This window comes from Octodon degus, unplaced genomic scaffold (assembly GCF_000260255.1).
Source record: "Octodon degus isolate 3935 unplaced genomic scaffold, OctDeg1.0 scaffold00041, whole genome shotgun sequence".
In the NCBI taxonomy this organism is placed as follows: domain Eukaryota; kingdom Metazoa; phylum Chordata; class Mammalia; order Rodentia; family Octodontidae; genus Octodon; species Octodon degus.
Window position 1 is genome coordinate 3,125,252 of NW_004524617.1, and position 11,710 is coordinate 3,136,961.

At 40.2% G+C, this 11,710-nt stretch overlaps 1 protein-coding gene across 8 annotated transcripts in view; it reads left to right on the forward strand.

The window, feature by feature from the left end:
* Nucleotides 1–11,710, forward strand: part of Dmd (dystrophin) — a 1,613,500-nt gene that overhangs the window by 1,517,116 nt on the left and 84,674 nt on the right. For all 8 annotated transcript variants that reach the window (XM_023715436.1, XM_023715435.1, XM_023715434.1 and 5 more), the window contains 3 exons: nucleotides 1,270–1,471; nucleotides 4,153–4,238; nucleotides 6,380–6,537. In XM_023715436.1, the coding sequence (XP_023571204.1) occupies nucleotides 1,270–1,471; nucleotides 4,153–4,238; nucleotides 6,380–6,537 (446 nt within the window). The remainder of the gene's footprint in view (nucleotides 1–1,269; nucleotides 1,472–4,152; nucleotides 4,239–6,379; nucleotides 6,538–11,710) is intronic.

Sequence of the window (11,710 nt, forward strand, 5' to 3'; positions counted from 1 at the left end):
AAAACAAAAACGTCTTGTTTCTGCCACCTTCCTGTGTGCTTCCAGGGAAAACTCATTTTCTATTTTCCTTTTCCAAAGGAAAAAAATGTATACACTACCTAGGTATTAACCAACGTGGGTGTTAACCACTATTTTTGTTTTTTTCCTAGTATTTAATTAGAGCTTGCCAAAAGTAAGTAGTAAGGTGCATTACAGCCTGAAATTCGCTTTTATTATGGAGAAAGCTGTTGATAGACTTGAATGGCCTGTGTTTACCTGAAGTTGCATTTATAATTTTAGTGCCCCCTTCCCTGAGATGTGTCAGGGATGTCCTTAATCATCATTGATTCTTTGTCTCAAAGGAACAAAGACTGAGAATTCCCTGGTTTTATGAAAGCAATATTGTTGCATTTCCAGGTTGGCTAATAAATTGGGTTTAAAAAGAAGCTTCTTTTCATGACACTTGGGAATAAGGGTTATGATTTGTAGATGTAGGACAAGGTTGAAGTTTTGCTTTTGTTAAATTTTTATCCTTTAGCGTAAGTAGTACCTCCAATCAAAGGACCCCCTCCCACATATGCACCTTAGAAGGATCTGCTGAGGACTTGAAGTTTGTTATAAGATAGAGTTTAAAGGTGAAAAAAGGAATAAATAAGTCTGAGGCCTGAAAACTGGAGAAAATATTCAGTGACTTCCATTTTCCTATAGAACATTTTAGTGAAGTTGCTTATTTTCTCATCTGATTTTAAAGCAGCAAGGAGGTGTTGACTGATATTTCAGGGAGAGAAATGCATAATGATTATAGATGCACACCTAGCATTTGCACAACCCTAACTACACAGATTCATCTAACTGACCTCCTGTAATACCTCTACAAGAAAGTGTTGTCAGTATCTCTTTCAGAATTGTTAAAATTTTTTTCTTACTCAGTTTACATATTACAAGATAGGTACCCTTAACTTTAAAATATTCCACTGTATACTAGGGAAGGGAATTTTTTGTCCCTATCTGCAGGGTCCATGGGATTTGACAATAACTTTAGGCCCGAATAAATCAGATACACCAAATAGGAGCTGGAGGATGAAAGCAGAATGATTTTAGGGAGTGCTAGGGATGGAGCTCAGGACCCCATGCATGGATGCATGCTAGGCAAATGCTGTCTACCACTGAGCCACTGAGCTCCAGTCCCAGCTCAAGAGCACCTGTAAAAGAGGATGGCATTTGCAAGACCAGGAAAATAGGGGAAAGAATTTCATGCTTTGAATCACTTGTGATTGACCATTTTTGCAGTGGATCTCTTGAGCCTGTCCGCTGCATGTGATGCCTTGGACCAGCACAACCTCAAGCAAAATGACCAGCCCATGGATATCCTGCAGATCATTAATTGCTTGACCACTATTTATGATCGCCTGGAGCAAGAGCACAACAATTTGGTCAATGTCCCTCTCTGTGTGGATATGTGTCTCAACTGGCTGCTGAACGTTTATGACACGTAAGTACAGCAAGGACTTCAGCAGACTGTCACCGGACACCTGGCCCACAGGATGGAGACAGTGTAAACAGTATTGCAATAAGGCCCCAGTGGAGAATGGAAATGGGAAGGGGGTTTGGGGGTGGGACGTACTGGAGGGAGGTAATGAGAATGGAAAATAGAAAGAATCCAGATGTGATACTATCAATTTGCCACGAGGTATGTATTAATTGCATATTGCAAATACAAACTAATAAAAAAGAAACTTTAAAAATCCGAAAATATCTCATTAGACAAATTTAGCATGAAAATAGTAACATGAAATAATGGAAATAGTGACACCAGTGGATTTCTACAAGTTTCTTTTAAGTGAACGTACTTTAAGAGTATGCATGTGCTTGAAATTCATTATTATTGGAACTGCTCACTAGAAGTGAACTAAAGGTAGGCAGAAAAAAGGGAGAAAATAGAATGATACATTATTACAAGTAATTGGATTGTTAAAAAGAATCTGCTTATATGTTAGAAGAAAAAAGCAATGGGGTCCCAGAAGCTATGAACCTAATACTGTTCATGTAATAAATCATTTCCATATTTATATGACTTGAAAAATACCTGATAAACTAAGAGGTAGCAAGAAGAAAGGAGATTGGTTTCAGCCTGGGAAACAAAACCCTGAGATGTTCGTTTCTCGAGTCTTGGAATGGGTCATGTGTAGCTGTTGGTTTGTCCCCTTTCTGTCGTGTATATGGTGTGTATGCGGAGTGTCCTCCGCCCACTTTGGGGAGGTCCCACTCACTGGCAGGGCTCATTGTGCTCCTGGAGATGCTGGTACCCCATCATCACCAGAATTGTCCTAGCTGATATGTAGAATGCTGCAAGGGATTATAAATTGATAAACCAAACACAATGAATGTAAGCCCCTAATGCAACCAACTTGGCTCCTCCGAGAGCAGAAGATTGTTTGTTTTGTTTTGTTTTTTAATAAGGTTTCACAAAGTTTCAATTTGGCACTTCCATTCATCACTCTCTCTTAGCGAACAGTTGTTTATTTCTTCTAGATTGCACATAGGAAATAGCTCCAGTTCTCATTTTTGTCTTGAGCTTAATGAAGACAATTGAGGAAGGAAACAGAAGGAATTGGTCTTGATTTTCAGTGAATTCTTCTTAGACCTCAGAATTATTACATGCCTCATTACACACATCAACAAGAACACATTCCCATTTGGAAATCTGGGAAGATTGGGTTGCACAGCAACTATTGTGCTTTTTGCCTTTGTTCTAGACTTCTACCTCCTTCATTAAAATTTGTACTGTTTTGCAACTTTGGTGAGATACTATTTTTTTAAATTTTGGACCACCTAGCTATTGAACTCATGGTAATTATCTACCAAGTCCTTGAACATGTTAGATGCTCATTGTGGGTTACATTTATATATAATTTTTTATTTTATTTTATTTTATTTTATTTTATTTTATTTTATTTTATTTTATTTTATTTTATTTTATTTTTTTGCAGAACCGAGGATTGAACTCAGGCCCTTGTGTTTGCCAGGCAAGCACTTATTCCACTGAGCCATCTCCCCGGCCCCTATATTTGTTTTGTTGAGGATTTTTAGTCAGATCTTCCCTCAAAAATGTTTTAACACTAGTTTCTTTGCAGATGACATGCATGTGACTGGATTCAAAGTATATAACTTTTCACTCTAGCTGCCTGAAAATTATTTAGGGGTGATCTTAACTCCTTGAAGACCCACATTACTCTATAAAGTTTATTTGTTAAAGCAGTACTTTGCTTTTTCCTAAAAGGAAAAAAAATCAGAAAATTGTCCAATAATAGGACTTTTCTTAATACATTAGAGTCCAAGATTTCTTTTTAACTGAAGGGTATTAATAAATTATACGAGTTAAAAATGGAGCTTTTTTTTTTTTTTCAGAACCGGGGATTGAACTCAGGCCCTTGCGCTTGCCAGGGAAGCGCTTCTTCCACTGAGCCATCTCCCCGGCCCTGTTTTTTTATTTTATTTTATATATTTTTAAATATTTTTTCATATTGTTAACTAAAAACACCAATACATAAGGTACAGTTGCTTTGTGATGTGGAGTGCTTTTCTTGACATTTCTACGGATAGAGTAAAATGTTGGTACAGCAATAGGTCACTTACAAATTTTTCTTATAAAGCATCTGTTTGAGTGTCCTCTCATAGTGTATGTTCTGTTTTGGAGAAAGAGTTCATATTTTATATTATGACACATCTGTGCTGAAGTGAGTAATTTTAGTATAAGGGCCAATTTGATTAAAATCTGAATGTTGAAGAGAACAGAGGAATTATATGTTAGTAATTTTGGGGCTTCAGTGACCAAATAGCGTAGTGTATAAAGGCGCTTCCTCCATTTACTCACTTAACTGAAAATGGCTCTCCACAGGTGAACAGAAGGAAATGTTTTTTCTATTTTATATAGAACTACTCTTAACAAGGCTTTTAAGAATTAAAAACTGGTAATGCTAATGCAGTTAGTCAGATTTCCATTGCATTGTAGATCGTGAGTCAAACAGAGAATGAACTCAGAAAAGTTTTTAGCAATCTTAATAAAACAATAGTCAGTGGGGTTCCTCTGTGTGGGGCTTTGTTTTTCCCTCTGAACTAGAACTTTTCAATTTTAGTGTTAGTAATTGCTTTCCATTTGATTCTTTATAATAGGGGACGAACTGGGAGGATCCGTGTCCTGTCTTTTAAAACTGGCATCATTTCTCTGTGTAAAGCACATTTGGAAGACAAGTACAGATGTAAGTCATGTACAGTAACTCTGTATTCTCTTATTAATGTTGGCTAATTACCCTAGTTCTAGATGGGAAGTGATACACTGTTCTTGTTTGACCGCAGATTCCCCATATAAGATGTAGCTTTTAGAGTGTCTTAAAATTTGCTTTGTGCCATTCCCTGTCAAACGTTAAATTACAGGTATTTAGGTAGAGCACGAGGATTAGCTTCTCCAGTCCGAGTATTATTTTACGTTACATTGACTGTCTCTGAATAAAACACATGTTCCTAGAGGATAAAGTCTGATTTTCTAACCCCTTTGTATAAGTCAGCGAAATACATGGGAAGGTTTAATCCCTGCTCTTGCCTCATCGTTGGAGTCTTATTTAAAGAACACTATCTGGCATTCATATTTGAGAAACATTGTTTATTTTATAATCATCTTACTGCAAGTTGAACTGACATAGCCAAGTCTGTGACGTGACTAACATTTTATTATTCAAAAGAATGATGGCTTGCTATTTCTTAAAGGCTAAATACCACCCTATTGAATTTCCCTTTGATTAGCCATTGGGTTCTTCTGCTTAAAGAGTGCAAATCTAAATTAAAAGTAAATGCTACAAGAGTGATTAAGACTTAGATGACCAAGCAAGCATCCATTCTGGTATAGGACTGTGCTTGGATTTTTCCCCCACTTAAATGCTTGCACAAATCTTTTCAGGAGGAACATTAAACAAACCCAGCTTATCTTGTCCCTTTTCCCCTAAGGACTCACCACCCATGCTTGAGGACAGGTGCTGAGCTTAAGGACAGGCAGGAGACAAAAAGAATAAATTCCTCCGAAGCTACTCCGTGTTCTCCTGCACATTTCTCTTGTAGGAATAAGCTGCAAAACACACAGAGTGGCTTAGCTCACTTTTATGTACTTTCGACTTGAGTTTTTTCATCCCAACAATCAAAAAGAAAAGAAAAAAAAAAACTCCATCAAAACACCGGGTGGGGTGAGAAAGCTGAACAGCTTTTGTTAACCCTTTAAAATTATTCTGGGTTGAAATTATTTCAGGGGCTGGGCTATAAATTGATTGCTAATCTAACCTTGCCAGTGGCACAGTCCTAGTGCACTGAAAATACTAAATTGAACCATCAGGGGAGCTTTGAGCCTCTGTTTCAAGTAATTTCTAAAAAAAGAACATGTTTTGAGGTTGAGGAAACAAAAATACTAACTTCAAAGTGAGATACTTGAAAATAATTCATAACTTGGCAAAAAAAACTCTTCGGGAGATGGTAAAAGCTGTGCACATAGTCTGTGATTGCATCTTACAAAGACTGTTAAAATATTTAATTGCTTTGAGTTTATAAATGTGCCTATGGGTACAAGAAGCTTTCTGGGACTTGATTTTGATTGGCAACTTCTAGGTGAACATGATATGGTTTAAATCATTTTGTTTATAAGAGCAGAACATACATTGCTAGTGTTTGATATGTTCATGCAGTTAGCTGCATAGGGCATTCTGTTTTACTCTAGGTACTGCTCTTCTATTCCAGAGAGTTCTGGCATACAGTTCAACACAGTGGGGACCCTGCCCTCAAGGGAGTATTATTCTTCAGTTAAAAAGGCAAACACAAATCAGTAACAATGTAACATGGCTGTGAGCCAAGTACAAATTAGCACAGCGTCCTGTGTAAGCCACCTACGTGATGGACTAGAAAATGATCTTATGAGTCCATGAAGATGTTATCCAATTTGTTACATTTTTAAATCTCTTAAGTTCTAAAGGAATAGTGCTTTAGGCCAGTTATATGGCTCTTACTACTAAAACTTTCATGACAGTCATTATGTCACATACTCGTATGTGTATTTCCCTAAAGATTGTGTTCTGTGGTAGGAACAGTCGGGCATTAAGATCACATACAAACGTGCATTTCCTAAACAGCTGCAGTTGATTTAAAAGTTGTCACCTTTCATGTAACCACAGTGATGATGACCTTAGTCTACAACACTCTGTCCAGACTAGCATAAGTTAGAAGTAAAGCCCCCTTTTGGGAATATGGGCTACTCCTGAGAATTGAGTCTAGAAAATCAGTCCTAGAATCGAGTAGGAATGAAGCACTGGGTGTAGCCATTGGGTACAGTATTTTGATTACTTCCATTCTCTTCTTTTTTCAGACCTTTTCAAGCAAGTGGCAAGTTCAACAGGATTCTGTGACCAGCGCAGGCTGGGCCTCCTTCTGCATGATTCTATCCAAATCCCGAGACAGTTGGGTGAAGTCGCATCCTTTGGAGGCAGCAACATTGAGCCTAGTGTCAGGAGCTGCTTCCAGTTTGTAAGTGATACGTTTCCTTTTTGTTCTATTTTAAAAGCCTCCCTATACTTGAGTTTCTCACTTTAGCTCTTCTGCGGATACTGCTACAGGGTTGGGGATCTTAGGAAACCCTGTAGGAAGCAGCTGCTGGGATTGTACATTCTGGGAGCAAAGACAATGCAAAGGCAGGAAAAGATGGGGCCATCTGTAGCAGGAACTGCATGGTTTCTCAGGCGCTGGGAGGAGGAATGTCTAGATTGGTTCAACTAGGCAGGAAATAAATCTTGTGCTATGGAAATCCATGGTAAGAAAATGACCTTTGTAGGGGAGTGTCTTAGTCCCATCCCCCAATTACCTTATTATGGCTTCCTTTATAAAGGCTGTTGGTAAATAGCAGTTATCTCTCTCTATTTCTCTCTCTTTTTTGATTGAGTTGGATGTGGTGGTGCATTTCTGTAATCCAAGCACTCTGGGTGGGAGGCTAAAGCAGGAGGATTGCATGTAGCTTGGAAAAACTAATGACTTAGTGAGACTCTGTCACAAAATAAAAGGCAGTGGGAATCTAGCTCAGTATGAAGGCTCTGGATTTAAGTACTGCAGAGAGAGAGAGAGAGAGAGAGAGAGAGAGAGAGAGAGAGAGAGAGAGAGAGAGAGACAGACACTGAGTTTTGTTGCTCTGACATCCTCCTACTGTTGTAAAGCCTTCTTGGTGGTGACTTGGTATAGTCTTTTTAGAGGGGTGGGAGTCAGTGATGGCAGTGAAACCCACTGCCTCATATGTGCACTCATCCATCCACTGAGCTATATTCCCAGCCCACCCCATAGTCTTAAAATAAGATGTGAGGTTGGTAATCCTTGCCAGTGTCAATCACTGGATGAATACACCTACCCATTGTGCGCTCGCTCGCTCTCGCATGCTCTTTCCCGCTCTCTCCCGCTCTCCTGTGTGCTCTCTCTCTCCTATTTTTTCTACACCATAATTAGTGCCCCAGAAACTCCCTCTTCCTCCCAGCATGTATGCATAGCCACGGATAGGCATTTAGAGTGCTTGCATTTTGGTAAGGTAGATAAGGCCACAGTGAACATCTTCATTACACTTAGCTCTTTTCTTTGAAGTTTTTTCCTCAGGATAAATTCTCCAGAAATATGATTATCAGCCTAATGGATATAAATATTTTGTGGCTTTTGATACATATGACCAGCTGGATTTTTTGCAGAAGTTGTTTCTAATTGTAATGCCACCAGCATTAAAGGGGAGGGTATTTGCAGGACCACATTATTCACAGTGTTCTTTTTTTTTCTAAAGGCTGTGAGGGTTTTTTTTTAATGAGGTTTCTCAATCCATGGTAACCCCATTAACAATGGCTGACTTGTACAAAATGCAACTAGCTGTAGAAGCAACTGGTTTAAACCTGAGGTTATTTTTTTCTTTTTATTTTAGCAATAAATTAGGATAAAGCTACAACTATTTTCTGGGCAGAGCCTTGTGAATATTTAGATATGTAAAGCATTTTGAGTGTTTAATAATTAATTGGGCAAATTGCACACAAAATAAGTCTACTTGTGTAGAGTAGAATATACGGTTTGAATTGTTTTGCCAGAGTAATGGCAGATTTACTGTAAATGTGAAATAGATATGGAGGAATAAAAGCATTTCCACCTCATACCAAACCCTCCAAAAAGATGAATAGATTGTTACTATCTAGATTTTTTTACATGTTGCTAGATTAATATTTCTACTCCAGAATGTAGATACAAGTAACTTTCATATAGTAAATATTAATGACCGCATGGAATGCAGATTCTCTCTGTTTTTGAAATCAAGTTATACATTAATGCACAGTGCTGTAAGGTTCTTTTGGCTTAAGTCTTCCCTTTCATCAAGTTCCAGTTACTGTCCGAGTGAGTTGTGGAACACATCCACATTCATATGCACATATCTGCGTATATAGTGTGTGTCATGTCGTGGCTTGAGGGTAAGAATCGAAACACAAACTTGCTGACAGGCGTCTATTCAGAGATGGTCCCTGCTGCAGAGAGAGCTGGGCTGTGCTCAAGGCCACCAGGACTTCTGCATCCTGTCATGCCATTGGACTGACTCATCAGATAACCACCACCTTCTTCCCTTCTGTCCTTCTTACATTTTGTTCTCAGGATAAGGGGCTGCTGAGCAAATCTCTGCTTTCTGTGGTGGTGCCTCCCATAACAGGATACAGTCAGTTCCACCTCTCTTTATTGTTTCCTGTTCCCCCTCCCTCTCTTCTTTTTCTTGTAATTTGGCGGCACTGGGGATTAAACACCAGGCCTTCATGCTGAGCTATATCCCCAGCCCCTTTGTAGTTTTCATTTTGAGACAGAGTCTCACCAAGTTGCCTGGTTGTCCGGGCTTCCCCAGGCTTGTAGCACACAGGAAGCATAGACATGTGCCCTCTCTGTCCCATCGTTTTGCTGGGATGCTGTCTTTCTCCTCTGTCTTCACATCTCTTGCTGGGTTACTTCCTGTCCCTGTAATAGCAGGCCTGTCTTCTGAGTGCCAAGGCTTGGAAGCAAGTCCATCCTTGCATATTCATGGAAGGCCTCCTGGCCAAGCAGTCTCAGAATTTTTGGAAACATCTTTTGTGAGCCTGGGGAGAAATCAGTCAAGAGATGACAGTGGAACAGTAGTAACAGGTGGCTTTTTATTTGCTTGCTATTTTGTATTTTATGAACTGTCTTCTTTGAACATTTATAATTAGAAAAAAAACTGCTTAAGTGCTACCCCACAAAGAAACATTTTCTTTTGCTCATACTAGAGGTTGGACCCTAGACATTTACACTGAGCCACATCTCTTGGCCTATCTTAATTTTGGTTTTGAGATGGGGGGAATCTTGCTAGGTTGCAGAGTCAGCTAAGCTAGAATTTGAAATCCGCCTGCCTCAGCTTTCCAGAGAGGTAGGATTACAGGTGTGTGCCACCAGGCCTGGCTAAGCTTTAGAATTCTTTCTTTACTTTTTTCTTTCTTTTTTCTTTTTTTTTTTTTTTTGATTTTAGGGAAGGGTCCACAGGGTGTTCAGGGTCTCACTACTAGATCAGACTCGTAGTGATCCACCTGTTTACAGCCTCCCAAGAGCTGGGATTATAGGCGCACGCACAACCATGCCCAGTCTCAATTGCCTTCTCAGCACACGGGGGGGAGGGGATGTGCAGGCAGGGCCGGCACAGCAGGCCTGGAGATCAAACCCCTGGCCCCTGTGCTTGCTTGCAGGTGCTTTAATCTACTGAGCTATTTGGCTGGCCCTTAGATTTCTTTTTATTGTCACTCTTAGGGGTTCTCCAGGCCTTCTGATCCCATGTGAACAGTACTGCACCATTTCCCAGTGAACCTCCATGCCACACTCCAGTCTCTTTCCTTGATCAATTGCCTCCTTACTGGTTTGAGCAAAAAGAATTTAACATATGACACCATGCTTAAAAATCTCTAGCTTCTTGCCATTAGGCACTAAATAAATCATTTGTCTGCGTTGCCTGTGGACCGTTCCTAATGTGTTTCTATCACCAGTGCTTTGGAATGCTGCTTGCACTGTCAGGAAACAGCTACTCCACCATTTTCATTTACCATGATCACAAGTGATATTGTTTCCATTGCTCCAGCAAAACTTTTCTTTCGTGCACGTGAATTCACTCATGGCATCCTCACCAGTCCTTAGAGGGTAGCGGAGCAGGCACGCTTTGGCAGTTTTGGCTTTTGTTGTCATTTGAATGGTGATCTGTGCCCTGTCCTTTAGCTGGTGGAAGAGTATTTGTGGTCTGTTATGCTCACCCCGATGTTTGGCACTTTATTCCCAGATATGTAGAGTTCTGATCCATTTGTCCCCCCTCACACACATTCCAAGGTTAAAAAATACATATTTCTCTGGACCCTGGGTAGAATGAGACATATGCCATAGTGACAGAGGGGACAGAAGAAAGATGAGTTGAGAGGAAGAGGAGTAGCTTGGTAATACTGGCAAATGGCACGTTTATGGTAGCGTAGGGGGGCTTATTACTTAGATTTGGGAAGCCTGTCACTTTGTAGCAGTTTATAATCAGATTGAATGGCTCCATTGTGAGTGCTTCCTTTAGAATCCACATCCTGGCCCGAGCACACTTTTTCTCAGGCAGGTGCTCCATGGAGGTCACCTTGCTTTTCATTGTGTGGGGAGCGTGAACATACAGTGTTTGCTGTAGGGGAAGATAACAGCAGTGCACATGCCCTCTGCCCTCTCTTTGAAGTGGATGACCTTGAGAATGCAACCAAGCTGGCTCCTTCAGCAGGCTTCGCTCAAAGGCTGCTATTTCTATCAGCCCGAAGAACCAGCAGTAAAGTACCTGTTTCTATGACACATTCGTTCCTTGCATAGCCCAAGCTGACTTTGGACGATAGTCCTTTTATGTCCTTTGTTTCTTGTCACCATTATGTTTCTTGTCACCAGCTGGAAAACTTACTTTTCGTTCAAGTTGGTACAGTCAGAAAGGCCCTGAAGCTTCTGATTCAGACAAAGGCCCAGAGGTGGCAGGGAATGGGGTGTGTTTTCTGTGCCACACTATCTGCATGGTCTTTTAAGAGTCTCTTCAGTCCATGTCCCTCCATACTACTCACTGAAAAAGAGAAAGAGCAGTCACTCACAGGGCCGAAATAGGTACTTTTGCCTAGTTAAAAGTCATTATATGGGGGCCAAGGAGATAGCTCAGTAGTGTAAGTCCTTGCCTGGCAAGCACAAGGTCCTGAGTTCAATCCCTAGTACCACACAAACAAAAAAATATCACTATATGGAGGAAAGACCCCCAGGAGCCCTGTGAACTGTGACTGGATAGAAAATTATTTCTTTCTTAAAATAATTTTTTTTTGGCCTTTTTTCTTTTTCTAAGCAGAATATGTTTATTGAGAGAAAGAAAGCTCCTGTCCCGAGAGAGAGAGACAGGAGGGGGGCCCAAGCGGGTAATTCCCCCTTTTTTGCCTTTTTTGAGACAGAGTTTCACTATTGTACTTCAGTGTGGGCTTGACCTCACTTTGTGGCCTAGGCTGGCCTTGAACTTGCAGCAGTCCTCCTGCTTCAGCCTCCCCAGTGCTGGGATCACGGGATTGTGCCACTCTGCCTGGCTAAGAATGATTTTTAGATACTATATGTGAATACTCTTGCTACTTTTTTTTTTGAAATTTTATTTTATTTATTT